This window comes from Petromyzon marinus, chromosome 45 (assembly GCF_048934315.1).
Source record: "Petromyzon marinus isolate PM22_M1 ecotype Great Lakes invasive population chromosome 45, UKy_Petmar_22M1.pri1.0, whole genome shotgun sequence".
NCBI classification, from domain to species: Eukaryota; Metazoa; Chordata; class Hyperoartia; order Petromyzontiformes; family Petromyzontidae; genus Petromyzon; species Petromyzon marinus.
Genome location: NC_133711.1, coordinates 8896713 through 8914750, shown reverse-complemented (window position 1 = coordinate 8914750; position 18038 = coordinate 8896713). Strand labels below are relative to the sequence as shown.

Sequence of the window (18038 nt, the reverse complement as noted above, 5' to 3'; positions counted from 1 at the left end):
GGCCCGCCAGAGCTCAGGCGGACAAAATTTTATAGCGCGATGGCGGCCGCACAGCGCAGCGTATGAGATGGATTGCGCAGACGGAACGCTGTGTGCCAGCGCTTGATGTGGCATCGGCACGGGCGGCACTCACCCCCGCACACGTGCTCCAGCGAGATGCTCTGCAGTGTCTCATTCGCCACGTTGCCCAGGAAGAAGCCTGCAGGCACACACGAAGACAAAGATCCCACCCCACCCCGTGTAACCTACGCAGATTCGGGGCGAGTGCTAAGAGCGAACACCAATGAGAGCTTGTGGAGGAGAGGGTTGGTGGATCCCAAAGAGTTAGGAAACTTAAAATCCTACTTTGAGTTGGTCAGGAGATGTCAGTACCACAGGAGGGTCCATAGACCCACGTTGAAGAATAAAGTTTGGTTTACATAGCGTCGTTCATGAAAATTGCATCTCAGATCGGTGTGGAACCACGGACTTGGACAATTGCCCAAGCTCTGCAATTCTCTATATATTAAAATATTTTCAGGCAATTAATGAGTGTGTTCACATGCGGAAAGAAAGGGGAGCACCAGAAGAATCCCACACGTGTGAGAGGGGGTAACACTATCCCATACAGAAGGGAGAGATAATATTAGTCCACACTTTTCCATCCCACCATCTCCTGTCAAGCCAGGGCTACGGCCTGGACGCCGCAGGGAAGAGAGTTCTGCAACATTTGTGCAATCCACAAACCCTCGTCTCCACAGTGCTGGATGACAGGCGTGCGACACACCTACCCAGCTATGTGTGGCATTTTGAGAGTTAACCGTTTGTTTGCGTTTTCGTCGGGTAGTCCAGATGCCACCCACGTAGAGTAAAAAAAAACACCCTTAGATGAGGAATTTTGAGAAACATCAGAATGCAGGATCCTACTGAAAAAGAGTGTTGAGACTCATCGTCATCATTCACTCCGTTCCCAGCAGCACACACTGTCCACTCACCGACGAGCATCACAGCGTTGCCCCGGATTTCCGCCCACGTGCTTTTGAAGAACGACACACAGCTCATCAAGTAGAAATTCACCTTGTCGGGAAAATCCTTGATCTGCAAAAAAACAAAATAAGGAAATTTATGCGGACAATTAAATGAGACACCCAACTCAACGAGTCACGGAGAAGTGCACGTTTGGTGGGAGTTTGCACGAAGCCACTGAGCTTTTATAAGGGACATTCAGAAGGAAACGCACGGGAATGAGTCTTCAGTCGTTTGGAGTTTATATCCACATATTGCCGATTGGGATCAACAGCCACCACTACAGGTGTTGGCACAACCATAAATGAAGTTGTAATCGACTTTGTGCTCACTGCATTAAATGTTTGATTTTGTCTTTCTCCCCACTTGTGCCGCTGGCTCCATGCCCAGAGAAGTGTCCATTCAGAAGTTTTGCAGGGAAGTATAAATCATTGTGTGTTGTGCGAGCAGTATGCAGAAGGAAATATTCACAGAACTATTTCTGAGAACCATTCATGTGACCATTTACATCCACATGTTATGGGGCAGCGCCATTACTTAACCTGCCCGAGCTGAGTTGCACTGCAGGGAGTTTAATATTTGACAGTGGTTTGTGCTTGTGCAGTGTTTTCAATTTCTCATGTGACACGGTTGCTTTTGCTTTGCTTTCTGTTTGCTTCATTGCTGTACATCATTCTGTCTGTTTTTCTTTCGTCACTTTTGGTGACCCAGGTCACGCCTACAAAAGAGATTTATCTTGGCCACTTGAGCCGTCTCCTGGTTAAACAAAATAAACTTAAAACTTGAACGTGGTCGCACACCACGCTGCAGACGTGTGTGTAGCATGCCTGTAAACCCGACATTGATCATTCTCAGAGCTGGAATTTAGGCAAATTAAGTGAAAACCCAAATTTTCTGTCACGATTTTTTTTTTGTGCAGTCATTACCCTTAGTGACTGTACTGAGACCATCAACTCACTACACTTGAGATCCCGGGGAATAATCTCGGGCAAAGTGCTCCGATTCAAACCCAGGGTTAGTGCTCTGACAAATGAGCCACGAGCTAGATCAACATTGCATGCAAGATTAACGGGTGCATGACGTTCCTATTAAAAATTCTGGCCTCATCCTCACAGCGAGCACCGTGTTTATTTTCATGTGAAGCCGGCAGTATAGTTGCAGGCTGCCCCGGCACTGCCTTACAATGTACTTGGCCAGGTCGTTCATGAATTCCCCGTAGTGCAGGTTGGCATCCTCCAGCAGGTGCTTCTGGAACATGGTGCCAATGGCCTCGGAGCCCAGCAAGGAGCCGATCGTGCGCAGGGCAAACTTGCACGCCTGCATGGCACAGGAACCGCGTCAAGTCCACGGGCACACAACCATCAAATCGTTAGTACAGTCGCTGTTAGCGCCATTCTCATAGCGCGATGTTATCAAGAAAGTGTGCCATGTTTCATCAGGCGATTATAGTCTGCAGAAGGTTCACTGTAGGGGGGGAAAGGGGGGCGATGTTGCTTCGTGGCTTTACCAAATTATCAGAATCTGAATATTTATTTATACTGGAGGAATCTGATTAGATGCAGAGCTCCGTTTCACGGATGTCAAGGAGGTCATTTGCGAGTAGAACCTTCGCACATTCCGCACGTGACGCCGGCGGACATGGCCGTCTATTTCTCTAAAAACTTTGCGGGATCTTTAGCGTCCACTGTGAAGCAAACTGCGTGTATTTTTGGTTTAATACACCCGTGGTATTAACCAGGACAGCCGCCGTGAAACTTGAACCGTGAACATCCTCTGCAACAAAGCGGAAAACGGGCTCTCGCTCGGCCACTTTCACAAGGGTGGTAGTTCTCAACGAAATCATACGACATGGCAATGCTTAAAATACAAGGCAAAAATATTTGTCATCCTCATCATTATACAATGTTTTACAAGGTGAAATTCTATATTGTTTTTGGGAAACTGTTATTTTTGGCACAAAGCGATAGCAACCAGCCATTCTGCATTTACAGGAGATGACAATTTACAACGCACGTTGCCTTGACAACACTGGCAAACATGACAGTCTCAACTGTGCTTGTGAAATGGCTTAAGAGGAGTCCCTGCATTTACATTTCAAGGTTCTCATAAATTACTGCTTTATAATCCAAGATTCAAAAAGCAATCACTACTCTGTTCATCATACCACTTTGGATTGCCATCGGATTTTACCCTTCTTTTAGTCCTGCGAGATATTTTGTTCTACAAAGTTAAGACCTATACTCTTTGGCTCTATTCTACGTGACTTTACCGAATAGAACCAAAGAGTATGGATCCTTGCAGTCACGAAAGCTTTAAATCTAGAAAAGTTAAGACCTGACCACTGGACTAGTAGGTTTTGCTTTTCCCACTTGAATCAAAAGAGACGGGAGCAGAAATGAATGGTGGGGCACTGTAGGGAAAATCACGAGCGAACAGGGGAGCAGGCGAGAGGGACGGGGGCGACGACGTTCGCGTAACCGCCTCTCACCTTGCGTACGTCGGGGTGCTCGTCGTTGAGGTGCAGCAGGATGCTCACCAGGTTGGTGTGCACCTGCTCCAAGAACTGCCCGCGGGACTCACCGTCACCGAACTTGGACAGGTTCCCGAACAGCACGAACGCGGCGGCGCGAACGGTCTCCTTCTCCTGCGCAACCGCACGCCGCGCGTTGGGACACCATCTCGTTTCTATTTGCTTCATTTCCGTGATTTAATTTTAATTAGTTTTACTTTTGTCATTTTTGGCGAGCAAGGCAACTGTTGCAAGTGGACACCATCCTGGTCCCCTTGAGTTCTCACCGGGCTAAACAAATAAAACTGACTTGACACGCAGCACGTTACGCACGGCACATTTACATGTAGCACATCACACGTTGCACACCGCGTTACGAAACTATGCAACATCATACAGCGCACACTGCACAACAAGCCAAGCATCACGCACAGCGTGCCACGTCAAACACAACACATCTCGCACACCACGTATTACACACCGCGCAGCAGGAATTACACACACAAACAGAAGCTGCATGGATCCAACATCACACAGTACACGCATCATGTCACACGTCAAACACAATACTCTCGCAGCACACACATCAATGACATCGCACACAGCACACCACATGCCCTGCGCCCCACACTCCGCACATCAAACACTCAACACACCCCACAGATTCCACATAGCATCAATGCACCTGTAATGTTTTTTTTTTATCCACTATTAATCTAAGCCAACACTTGTTGTAGCAGTCTTGAAATGGCTTCAGATACACACACACAGACTCCTAGAGTGCTTCTCACTATTATATCCTATCTCACCCTGAGTGCATTTGCAGGCATGTTTTGCGTGGCACACATTGAACACAATTACGCACATTGCTTTAGCAGCTGCCTAATGCCCAGATGCCAGAGCTAATTTTCCTTTTTTAAATTCCAATCTCGCCGAGGACTTAATTGGCTCTATTGACATTTAACGCTGTGATTTCACTCCAATTGTTTTAATCATTCGAGCGATTTCAGCAAGCGGAGAGGTCACACGAAGAGGCAAGACGCAAGAACAAACAAGCAGCGACAGCCGGCTACCAGCCATTTCGTCAGAAAACAAAGCAATCAATTGGCCAATAAATCAAACCAACTTGATCAATGTTTTAATCTTGTTACTCCCTTGCATTGTTTTTGAATGCTCTTTAAAAACCGAAGGAGTAACCAAAAAGCGTGCACGAGTCACGCCTTCGCTGCGCAATGCCGCACACAATATCCCTATCACTTCCCACCCCACGCCCGTAGGGGATGTCAAAAACCAGAACGTTCATTATAAACAAAACACAAAAACCCCTAATCCGTAGCCGCCCTAATTAACACGATTAACCCCTGACCTTTTCGAAGAAGGGACGGATGCGCAGAGCGATGTTGATGAGGATTCCACGCACGTTGCTCTCATCGACGCGCGCCAGAACCTTGGACAGGCCGGACATGGCCTCCAGGGTGATGAGGTCATCCGGGTCTTCCTTATCGTCCATCCCGGCGATCAGCGCCGACAGCACTGTCGTCGAGTACCTGTGAACCTGACGTGCATGGACCCCCATAGTGTCGCGCGTGTGAGGAGTGAAGCCATTATGTCGGGGTTTCCATTTTCTTTTTAAGTATAAGAATTAAAAAAATGCATCCCTGCAATTGCTTGCTCATCCCCACCGCTGGCAGAAGGATCTCCCTGTCGAGAGCTTATTTTGGCACATTCTTCCACACCAACCTGATGTGTTGGAAGAGGTAACAGTACTTACCCCACCACATGCAAGCTGCCAATCGACAAACTGTGCCGAACCCATTTATGCCGCTGGGTGAACAGAGGCGGGGAGGGCAGTTGTTTAAGAACATTGCTCCATTTGTCTCAACTGCAAAGCCGGGAGGTGGAATTGAACCGGTGGTCTCTGGATTCCAATTCCAGCGTGTTAATAATGATACCACGGCAGCATCCCCCTAGATAATTGACTTACTCGAACAAAAACATTGCACTGCCACATTATTTAAATAAGTTGAATAACTCAACCATTTTGCAAACCGGAACGGTTTCCCTTTAACAGGTGCTGGCATAATGCTCTATAATGAACACACTGTTCGAATGCCAGCCACAGCTGACATCAGTGACGAGTGATATCTGAACCGGTCCTGGATCTCCACTAGGCTGATTTATTCCTAAAACGAGTACCCCCCGTGCCATGAGTAAAACATCAGCACTGGTGGAGATGGAGGCGGCCAAACATGGTGGTGGCCAAACCACCTCCTTTGCACGCAATTCCAGCCTCAATACGTGCTCGCGAACAACTTTCCCCAAGAGCCTTTTACAGGCTTTGCAGGGATCTTTGTCTTTGCCGAAGGTTCCCTGTGCCCGTGGCCCCCGCCTGGTGGCCCACGTACCTTGTGCGCAGCGCCCGTCGCAATGTTGCCGAGGCCACGGATGCACAGCATGCGCACTACATGCGAGTTGTCCACCAGTCGTCCCAGCAGGTTGTTCATCAACACGTCCACCAGCAGCAGATCGGACACCGCCTGGTGGTTCAGCAGCTGGAACAGCAATGGAGAAGTCGAATTGTCTTTGGATTTTTTAATTGCACTGAGAATTGCAGCGGGCTTCCATCGATGATTACGGTTGGCTACGTACAGTGCGAAAGAAGTTAAACATCAATACAAACACTGCTTCCTAAAAAAAACTTAGCCATCGTGAATGTGCCAAAACAAACCAAAAGACATCCCAAGTAACTTAAAACGTAGATATCCATAGCACACACAGTGATCTATATCTGTGTTTTGGGTACGATCAACATGGTAGTTTAATGCCAAAATCATTGTCGTTTACCCTCCACGGCCCGCCGACAAGATTGTCACGAAGCTCAAGGCATTTTCTGTGAATCGTCATTACGTGCCGATGGCGAATTCGGTCGTGAAAAGTCTTAAGCCACCAGTGCGAAGCTTTACAGCTCAGAATATGCGTGTAAATACTATATCTGTAAAAGTGACAATCTTGTCGGGTGGTGGAGGGTGAATGTCAATACATTTTTGCATCAAACTACCACGTAGCCTAACCCAAAACAGAGAGCCATGTGTTGAGCTGTGCAGTGTTGGTAATATGATGGGCATCCAAAAATGAAGGAGATTTTTGATATATATTATTTTCTTTTTGGTTATTCACAAATACATTTCAATTATGTTACAGGCATTGAGTCAGAAGGCAAAACTAAATCTATTTGGAGCCATGCAGCTAGCAGTGCACCATCCTGCGTGAGAAAACAGGGCTAGAAAATGTAGTCGCAAAACATCTTCGGAAGTCACCTTAGCAGGCCTCTAATTTTTTATGGCCTGAAAAAATTGGTCATAACATTTCAAGCAAGCCAAAATTGTTACATCTGAAAGCTGTAATTTAACTAAATTAAGAAGAAAAAACCAACAAATTGAATCATGTTATTTTTGTGCAATCATTGCTGGCCCAGCTGAGAATATTAACTCACTTCACTTAAGAATCCAGTTTATTCATGGGCAGCTGTCCAGATTCAAATTCAGGGTCTTGGCATTGCTGGCTCTGTGCTCCAACCTCAGACCCATTCAGCCACCTCCGAGTAAATTTCATACATTTGTTTCTATATATAGAAGTTATTCGATCCGATCTGCAGGCCCCATCTGGTGGGGTAAAGTGTGGTAACTTCCATCTCTTGAGAGAGGTTTGGCCAGCGTGGAAGACCCTAACATACCCTCTAGAGAGGAGTGCCTCACAGAGAAGTCCCAGGTGCACTGCGGAATTTTCCAAAGTGTAGGAAAGTAAGAACCTTGCTGTTCACACGCCAGGAAGAGACGAACTCGACATGTCGGTCAGTGGCCAGTCAAGCTCCCCCTCCCCAGCCCTCTGAACTCCCTCGGTCGCTCGTGCACAGTTGGGTAAACAGCCACTTACAAGCGGCGTGTATCGTCAAGATCGAGCAAGCTCAAAAAGTGTGCCGTGGAATGATAAAGGTTGAGAAACAGCACTGCTCTAGAAGCCCTTCCACCAACAGTGACATGAGCAGGACATATGCAGGGCTGCACCTTCACCTTTGAAATGAAGCTATTTGGGTCAAGACTACAGACAATGACAGGAGCTGTCTCTCTGGCGGGGTCATGCTGCTGCGACCGGCTGCAGTTAATAAGGAGCCTCTGTTGGCTTGGCGAGCCCGCCGTGGCTTGATGGAGACTGGCGGTGACGGCACCTCTGCGAAGAAGGCCACCACCGTGATCCGCTGTCGGTCGTAGACGCTGGAGAGGACGGGCGCCAGGCTCTCGGTGATGAGTGTGAGGCGAGGCCCCGCGTACGTGGCCATTGCACTGATCACGCACGCAAACACGCGCGCACGCTCCAAAACGGTCCAGCGCGCAAGCCCTTATCAGACTGCTGGGGAGAATGCTGTTAGCGAGCACTAATTTAGCATCACATATATATACACACACACACAAAGACAATATGATAAAGACCACTAAATATAATTCACTAATACACAGCTGCTGGCAACTGTAGTATTAAGTGTCCAGCTTGAATTGTTAAGACAGCTGGTATTGTCACGGAAGGCCCATGCATGTCATTGAAAGCTGCCCATCTGCTGCATAATACGCTCTCTAGAATGTGGAAACGACAGACAGCTCCAGTTCTCCTAATGACCAGCACTGCTGTCCTCTGCTTCACAGTTATATGCCTCACAGTCTAGTGTGGCACTCACCCAGCCACCGAATCACCCACCTCCTCCCATAGCCACCAAACTAGTCACCCAACCACCCACCAAGCCACTAAGCCATCCAGCCACCAAATTACTCAGTCATCCAACTACTCACCCAGCCACCCACTCAGCGAGCCGTCCAACCAACCAGCCACCTAGCCATCCACCTGCCCGCCAACCTACTCATACAGTCGCCCACCCACCCACTCACCCAGCCACCCACCTCCCCGGGGTACTCACCGTGCCAGGGCAGCCACCCCCTGGTGGTGCCTCTCCTCGTCGATGATGAGCTCCCATTCCTGCTGGCTCTCCATTGCCTGCACCACGTCGGCATTGCCAGCGCGGCTCAGCATCAGCTCCAGGGCTTCGATGCTGCACCTGCAGTGCGGCAGGGTTAAGTACTATGTCGGCTTCAGCCCTGGCAACAGTGGCGGCACGTGCGGTGTCTCGTAGACGGCTGTGCATGATGGCACATCACGACGAACATTACTCTCAGTGGCTGATTGGATGCCCCTGACTATTTGCAGCAGAGGTCACTTGAAGGGATCTCTGACAGGGCACTGCAGTATCCACTTCAGTGGACTGCTCCCGACAGTGATTGTTTTGTGTACTGCTCTGCGAGAGATCAAAATGGATACTTGGTCTAAGCAAGATTGGGATAAAATTGGTGAAAAAATTAAAACGTGTATTTTTTTTTAAAGGGAAAACATTAAAAGGGTTTTAAAATGTGAAAGAAAAGATCAATTAAAAAACCCTGCCTTCTCATAATGTTAAAATGTATAAAAAATATAATACGTGTCACTGGGTCTCCATTAACATGGAGGGAAAATTACTTCACCTATTCAAATATAAATTGCCCTGTTTGTATTCTTTTAAACCGTTTTGTAAAATAGAATTATTTCTCCTCAACAGCCGCTACTGAAGTTGTGTGCCGTGATTTACACCTTGTTTACATAGTAATGTCCTGATTATAACTATTTGATTGGATTTAATCTATCACGGGCAGCTCATTTCTGCATCCATTTGTATCCTGTTCATGAGGATACATTTATTTTCAAGGATGTATATACATAACCAGCAAATTAAATACATGAGCAATTTTAACAATTTGATGCAACGGAGGGTATCCATGCCAAAGTTCTAAAAGTAATATCATGGACAGAGATAAATGGAAAGACATAATTGCCGATGTCTTTGTGGAAAGGGCCTGGCAGAGGGTGATATATATTAATTATGATTTATGTGAAAAAATTTAAACAAATAAATAATAACTTATAAAACCAAAATGTGAACTGTAAACCCAGCATCTACTGGTATAGTGCAATTAAATTGATTTATTGTACATTTACAGCCATTTTGTCAATCCTCTGCTTGATGAGGGCCTCCCCATGACATGGGTATTATTCGGCCATACTTCACCACGCTGGTAAGTACGAGTTGGTGAAGATGGGAAGCATACCTCATGGGAGCATAATCCAGCCCAGTACAATGCATTTTCCTGCACTGTCTTCTGTTGCCCACAACAAAGCCGCACAGGAAAACTCTAACAACCAGGTATTGCCATAACGCAACGTTCAACACGTGGACATATTTATTGTTTTACTTATAGATATTTACGCGTGATTACCCGGGAAAGCGTCACTGTGCCTCAAGAAGCTATTTTTCAGGAGGGTCCTGCCACGTTTTTGCAGTCGAGGGCCATGTTACTGCTGTGTGTAGACCCAATTTGAGTAATTTAAAGAAACATTTTCAGCATGTGGATGTTTTGGACAATACCAGTTACACTATATTTTTTTTTGTTAAATCTACATTGCAAAATGGACCGTTTATTTTCTAGAGATTGAAAAGAGAAGTTGGTATTTTCTCTCTTTGTCGCCAGGCCACGTTGATATCCCCATCGACCACCCCCGGTTACCCACGTACTGGCAGGCGTCCATGGGCTTGGCCACTCTGGGCAGCCCGTTGGACTTCTGGTTCGCCGTGAGCTCCTTGGGCAGCTGCAGGCCAACGGAGGAGCCCAGCCGCACGAGGAGGGTGGCGAACAGCTGCGGGTAGACGCCGCCCATGACGGCCGCGCACTCGGGGATCGCGAGCACGCCCTTTATCGCGCACGTTATCTGAGACACGACCGCAGACACAAACGCGCGCACGCGCACACAAACGGGCACGGTTGGCTAGAGACGGCAAAAGGGCTTAGGCTGATGGCGGGGACGGCTCCGAGGCCCGGCGGGGTGCCACTTTGGCTGCAAATAGAAGGCCATCGAGCACAGCAGGAGGTCTCTTTGCGAAAAATGCACAATAAGTGGATTAACGTTAAAAGGAGTTAAACTGACGTGGTCACAGACGTTATTTTTTTTGGTTAACAATGCACAGAGCCGACACTGGGTCGTCGTGAGGTTCAGACGAGGGTTGCTACATCTGAGCTACAAATAAAATATATCATTAGGAAGAAGATCTCACAACAGCAAAACAGGGGAGAACTGCATGTTAATGCATTGCTTTGAGCGGTTGGTCATTACACAGCCGACAAAAACTGGCACGTTTAAGGTCCCGGTGGCAAGACTTACAGATTTCCACAGCTACCTCAAAAAGAGGACGATCCTGGGAAAACCAGGACAGGTGGCAACCCTAGTTGAGAGGCAAGAGCGGCACCCCACCCCCCACTCATCCACTGGCTCCCCGCTCACCGCTAGCGACGGAAGTGTGGCGAATCGCAGTGACAGCTTCTTGTTCCGAGGGTCAGGCTTCTCCTGGTAGGGCAGCTGCCGACTCAGAGCTTCAATGAAGTTGGAGAAGATCTTGGCAATGGTCGCCGCATCCGATCCCAGGCACCGCCACAGCTCCTGGGCGTGCCTGCGCGACCGCCAACCGGGGCACAATCTCGTCAGATCAACGCATTACAGAGAGAGAAGCAGCCACTGAAGGTTGCCACCATCCCTGGCTTTCCCAGGAGCACCCTCTTTTCAAGGTTAACTGGTTCTAGGAAATCTCGGAAGTCTTCCCGGCCATTAAACGTCTCAATTTTGTGACAAAACGCATCGTAATACTTCCGTAATCGTAATAGCAAACAATTCAGAACAAAGCGTTCACATGCAGTCGTCCCCGCTTCTGGTGTTGTGGAATGTTCTTTTCCAATGATATGATTAGGTTTATTTGTTGCCTCACCAGGTTGCAACCCCAAGCGGTTACTTGCCAAGTTGTATGCACGGCCGCCCGCAGAATAAACACATCCTGACACATGCATGTGAAACAAAACAGCGGCTGAGCAATACAAATATTTAATTAGTTGATAATTGTGTTGACAGTTTATTGTGCTCGGGTGACCGTAAAAAGTTATTCTCGTGACTGTACTGTGTTCAAAGGCACCGAAGTGTGCGTGGTCTTATCAAACCTTGAAAGCTAAGCAGGGCTCAGTATACACAGTGCTTGGACGGGCAATCACCATGCACAAACAGGCCGTCATTAGTTGTAGGGGTAAACAGTGGGCGGTGGAGGCAGTGCAACAAATTACATTGCTCTTCTGTACTTCTTCGCTCCAAAAGCTATGCTTCCTAGCTTAATGAATCCATACCAAGCAGCATTGTGAAGCGGGGCAAGAAAAAGTTAAGAAAAATTAATAATAACTGCAGTAGTTATGGCTGAGAGGGTTATTGTAAGCGAACTTTCAGGGCACCCGACTTCCTGGATCACTGGATCCTCACGTTTGATGCTTAGGGGGGATTTGAACGAAACCAGATCTCCCAATCCTCCTGCTGCTTGTGCTGCCCTATTAAAAGCTCGATGATGAACGGGACGATGCAAACCAAAACCCTGCGCACGAGCGGGCAACAGGTGTGACAGCAAGGCATGCATGTACGCGTGGCACGTGACGTGCGTGTGTGGCATGTGGCGTGTGTGCGACATGTGGCGCGCGCGTGCGTGTCACGTGATGTGTATGTACAGTGTGATGTGTGCAATGTGACACGTGGCATGTGCATGTATCACTTGACTTGTGTGTGATGCCTGAGTGCGAGTGGCATGCAACGTGGCGGAGAAGGGGTAACACATTGCGCTTCGAGTGACATCAGAACTTGCCGTGTTTGTGTGTGTGGCATGCAAGGTGTGTATGTCACGTAATGCTGGTGTGTGTTATTTGACATGTGTGCGCGGCATGTGACACTTGACGTGTGCGTGCGAGGCATCTAACGTGCGTGTGTCACTTGCCATCTGTGACATACGAACCACATGCAACTACACGCTCAGGTGCGGACCCAGCTCTACACACGCAGAGTGTTTCGTCACGTGACGCGCGCGTCGCCTGACACGTGTATCACTTGGGCACGTCACTCGACGTGCGTGGCAATTGACAGGTCACAATTGGCGTGTGTGTGTGTGTCGCTTGACGTGTGTGTGCGTGTGTCATGCAACGCACTCGTCATAGGGCAGGGGGTAGGTGAGCAGGACGGCGATCGCAGCTTGCAGGTGGTGCTGCGCCAGCAGTTGTGCGGCCTGCAGGGCCCCGTGGCGCACGGGCTCGGCTGACACCTGCTGCAGGTGGAGGTGCAGCGTCGCCAGTATGCTGCCAACCTGCGCCCAGTGCGCACGCGCGCGCCACGCGCCACGCGCCACGCACAAACGCAGTCGCGTAAACAACCGCCATCATGACCTCGACCGCAGGCTCAAACACGGTGGCCACAAACACGGGTGGCCACAAACGCGACGGCCACAAAACACGACAGCCACAAATGCGGGCTCGTGCACACCGACAAACACGGCCACAAACGCAGCCACAAACGTATCCTCAAAGTCATTAATATATCAGAAACAGAATATGTATTTATACAGGATGAATCGGATGAACTACAAAGGTACTTTTCACAGATGTCCAGTAGGGGAGGGTAAGAACGTTACAACAACAAACAATACAACAAACAACGGTATGTGTACAAAGTACAAGAAAGGTAAATAAATCACCCAAACACATACAAATAAAACTAAACAATCCCCATCCTACCAGGCAAAGCCCACTGAAGTATTAACTCATTTTTTTTTAAAGTGACCTGGCCACAAATGATAGCTCAAGCACAGCCACAAACATAACCGCGCTCACCACGTTTCAGGAAATAAAAGCCAAAGCAAAAATTGAATTGGGAGAGTAAAAAAAAAAACTGCATAAGGTAAAAATGATAATTTCTCAATATACACAGGGCCCCACATTGCATTCGGATGCCCTCACACACGCTTAAAAACGTGACGTTAAAATATATAAAAGAAAGTGTTTTGAGTGGCGTGGATAGTGATGGATTTTAATCCCGAGAAAGAAGAAGCCTCTCCATGTCTATTCTTTGATTTCACTTTAAAGCATTAACTGCCTCAAAAAGTTAAACTGTGATTGCTTTTATTGCATTGAAAAACGCAAACAGCCACAAAAGTAGCCAAATATTCCAATATGTCACCACTCGCAAGCCATCAAATTCTGACATTTCATTATCACCATTGGTGGTAAGCATCCGCATAATTTGGCGAAAAATTAATTTCATCCAATTAAAAATAATAACTTTCCATAACAAAAATCTAGCAAACCTATAAACACTCCAGAGAAGTGATAGGGTGCTTCATGCATGACTGCTGGTAAGATAATCTGATTGTGCAAGAGCTGAGGAGCAATACATCATCCATTATAAATGCACACTGTATCATTTGAAGGAGGAGAGCGGTGGCACACTGCACAATGAACCCAGTGACCTGAGTTCAATTCCCGGCCACAGCTAACATCAGTGGCAAATTATATCTAAAGTCATCCTGCTCAATCCCAACATGTATTAAGGGCTTATCAGCACCCCCTGTAATTACTCGCCATGTTAGAGTGCTATAGAAATTGTCGCTATTATGTTAAGCAGAGATGAGCCTGGACAGTGCCTGGATGGGCAACCACCATGGCATGATAGGTGTTACAGGCAATGGGGCTATGAGATGGGCAATAGAAGGTAGTGCAGCACAATCCATTGTTGTCGTGCTGTACTTCGACACTCCGACAGCACCACACCTCCACCGACCCGCGTGGTGAAGTATCGTCTAACGACCTCCACAACTCACATGGCACGGGAGAGGGGAATGGCAAAACAGGGTTGTTGCGAGGATTCGGTCGGCTCATCCAGAACAGCCGCCACACCCATGAAGGTCCAGACACCTGGCCCCATAGGCTCCAGGTACTGACCAGGCAGAGGCACCACAGCGGCGCGCACGCGCGCGCGCGCATGCCACAAGCGGAGAATTAAACGCGGGAACACACGGCGCGCGGCCCGGGCGAGGGACCGCGCCGAACCCACCTGATCGACCAGGACCGCCCCTCGCGTGCGGATGAGGCCGTTGAGCACGACGCTGGCCCCCGTGGCCGAGCTGACCTGGTGGTCACCCAGGCTGCTGAGCAGCGTCGTGAGCAGCGGCACCAGCTGGTCCTGCGGCATGCGCTTGCCCAGCACCTGCACAGGGGGGGGGGGGGGGGGGGGGGGTGGGGGGAAGGCAAGGCGCACAAGCACCACTCGCTCGATAAGTGGCAGGGATTCAGCAATATTATGTTTTTCATGATGGCACAAAGCGGTGAAGGTGTGGATATGCAATTGCCGGTACATGTCCATGCTGGTGGAGAGCCTCAATGAAAAAGAGCTCTAGAGAGCCCTTTCCATAGGGTATTTTGGCCTATCCTTTCACTGGCCAGACATCTCGGAAGAGGTGCGAGTACCCCACACTTTACCCCACCACATGCAGCCTGCCGAGAAATTTACTCTTGTGTACCCATATATTCTACTGGGTGGACAGCACACTAAAAACTATTTTTATTTCATCAGGTAAGACTCACTAAACTATATATCTCTGTTTCAGAAGCGACCTGACCACAATTGATAGCCCACCAAAGCAGCTTATCACGTGGAAATTTATAGCCGCCAAAAACTCTAAACGAACATTTCTAAATGTGGAGGGAAAAACGAGAGGACCCGGAGAAAAATCCACACGATCACCAGAGCATGTAGACTCCAAATATACAGCAGGCATCATGGTCGGGGTCATACCCGCGACCTCCTGTATACCAGGCGTAGGTAGTTAACATCTCCCAGCCACCGTGGCGCCCAGAGATAGAGAATTTACCACAATTTCCCATTGCTTAATCTGACGCGCTAGGAGATGGAAACGAACCTGCGACATCATCTAGATTGCAAGTGCAGTGCGCTAATCGTTACACCATGGCAGTGTACGCCAGCTTTGTAAGCTCTTCCAATTATTCGGAAACATTAGACTGTGCTGGATCCCCCCCTACTGACATTTCTGAATAATAAATTGCTGAGCGAGATGCTTGAACTTTCTGGTATACGACAAGCAATGTTTTTACCAGACGGGGTCATGATACATTTGTATTCAATTTGGCTGCAATGACACTTGCATTATAATGTTGGTTGTGAAGGAAAGGTCAGAGATCTCCACACAAAACCTTTCCACAATGCTTAAAATAAAACAACGGTAAATCGTACACAATCACCCTTTTCTAAACGCTAATGGATCATTCAATAGTACCAATGTTCATCACGAACGTGCAAAACCATACTCCAGAGAGGAATGGGTGAAACCAAAGACATGCTTTTTTTCATAACTAAAATGTTAACTCAAGAATAAAACATTGTACAATAAAAAAATATATTACGAAAATATGCAACAACAAAAAATTCCAATTCCAAAACACTATTTTTGTCGAGATGGCATGAACCTAACCTAGATGGAATTTAGTTTTTAATCAAGTAACGACCTCAGCAACCACCACCTCATTGCCATATGCGACTCCAAAGCAACAGACATTGAGCGAACAGCAGTGTGTGCACAACAGTGTATGATTGGATAAGGCAAAGAGAGAGTTGGCAATGCATGCCATTCATCATCCACACAGTGTGGTTAACAGAAAGCTGAGGACAGGGTCGTGGTAGCGAGATGAATCCCAAAGCACCGCCAAAGCTAATCAACATTTTTTATACTTTTGGTGAGATGTCGCGGCTGGTGGAAAATGTTACTTTGCACGCTCTGAAAAACATTAGCAAGACTGACAATCCTTACACCACATCAAGCAGAGTACTGTCACGGGCTTACCTTGGCGATGTCGGAGCCGGCCTGCTGGAGTGCTTGCTGGTTCAACTGCTCCAGTCTTTGGTTCAGAGTGAGGATCCCTTCCACCATATCGTCCTTGTAGTCAGGGGAAAATCCTGGCACACACAGCCACACGGGTTTCCACATGGTAGGAGTGGTGGAGGGGACTCTTGTGCGAGGGCCAACTGCGCTAATCGCACCCCCGATTAGCACGGTTGGCTATGTACGGTGCAAAAGAAGTTCACCATCCACAAATACATGGAAGCGAACATCACAGAGCTGCATCTGAGGTCTTGTCAAGTGACCTCTGGTTCCACTGATCAAATTGACAATTAAATCAATATATAGTATTCTAAGAGCTGGAGTTGAGCCAAAGGGAAGTCAAAACCAAACATAAGTTGGTGGGGTTTTTGGGTGTATGATCTCAGCAGTGCCAGCTGAATGCTCTGCCCTCTGAGCTGTGAGCACATCCACTCGCCAGACCACAACGAACAACAAGTTCACCAAAAGTGTGGAGACAAAACATCTGAGAGTTGGGAAATATAAGTTTACGTAAAAAAAAAATAAGATTTTAATCGGTCGCTTATTTATGGATGCTAAAATCAAGGGGAGTTTTTTTTTTTAATTGCCTCATAACAACATTCACAGTCGTTACAGCTAACAAATTCCATCGTTAAGACTGCACGTTCCGTGCAGTGCTCCACCCGTATCCCAACGGCTCCTGCTCATAGCTCCTCACGGTGCCGTATATGCACAGGTTTAATGAGAAACCAAATGCGTAAAAAACATTCACTACGCGATAAAAAGTGAGTCATTTGGTGAACCTCGACGCTGAGAAAAGCGGAAGCAAGTGTACACGTATTTTTCCTTCTGGAGCTATAATTGCGCGTCTTTTGTCCTGACAATTCATTGGATAACAATTAATATCAATTTCGCATGTTAAAAAAAGCACTCAAATGCAGACAACTGGAATGATTAGGAAGTGTAAAAAAAAAAATCATAAACATCACGGGTGGCAGTGCTAGATTCTCACTAAGATAATCATTAAACAACGCGTGTTGACGCTCTTGCAGTGGTAAGTATACACCCTGGGGGCTGCGATTATAACTTCCCACATTCGGACAGCCATCACGCTGCCGCACATATCCACTACGTGAATGCAATGAAGAGAAATAAAACTTACGCTCACGCCCGCGGCAGTCGCGACGGGGCGAGGCGCTTACCTTCGTACTTAAGATGGATCCGCAGGACGGCGTACAAGGCCTGAATAGCGCAGCGGCGCACCGACAGCACGGGGTCAGTGCAGCGTGGCACCAGCCGCCCCATCATCGTGCCCAGGTTGCTCAGCGACACCATGCTCTGTGCGGGCACACATTCCGCACGAACCGTGTAAAGGTGGCCCAGACGGAGGCATACCGATGCGTTCCCTATTCATCACGGCATTTCAGGACGTGCGTGTCGAGCCGCGCTGCCCGGATGAAGGCCTCGCCACATTGGTCAAAGGGCTCGTTTAACCGTAATTCATCACGTGGGTCAGTGCAGGTTGGGTAGGGGAGGGTCGGGATGAGGACCGGATCGGATATCACTCATAACCGACGTCAGCTGTGATGGTTAATAGAAACTCAGGTCGCCGCCGGGTTCAAGGCGCAGTGAGTGTGCGCAACCGCCGCACAACAAAACATGACGCGG

At 48.0% G+C, this 18038-nt stretch overlaps 1 protein-coding gene across 2 annotated transcripts in view; it reads right to left on the bottom strand.

Annotated features, from left to right (window-relative positions):
* MROH1 (maestro heat like repeat family member 1) overlaps positions 1-18038 on the bottom strand; it is a 65281-nt gene that overhangs the window by 6168 nt on the left and 41075 nt on the right. For both annotated transcript variants that reach the window (XM_032971154.2, XM_032971155.2), the window contains 14 exons: positions 17573-17708; positions 16353-16465; positions 14549-14701; positions 12652-12806; positions 10928-11093; positions 10164-10357; positions 8481-8618; positions 7740-7854; positions 5920-6066; positions 4881-5069; positions 3494-3649; positions 2188-2322; positions 975-1077; positions 134-199 (listed from right to left, as the gene is read on the bottom strand). In XM_032971154.2, coding sequence (XP_032827045.1) covers positions 134-199; positions 975-1077; positions 2188-2322; positions 3494-3649; positions 4881-5069; positions 5920-6066; positions 7740-7854; positions 8481-8618; positions 10164-10357; positions 10928-11093; positions 12652-12806; positions 14549-14701; positions 16353-16465; positions 17573-17708 — 1966 coding nt within the window. The remainder of the gene's footprint in view (positions 1-133; positions 200-974; positions 1078-2187; positions 2323-3493; positions 3650-4880; positions 5070-5919; positions 6067-7739; positions 7855-8480; positions 8619-10163; positions 10358-10927; positions 11094-12651; positions 12807-14548; positions 14702-16352; positions 16466-17572; positions 17709-18038) is intronic.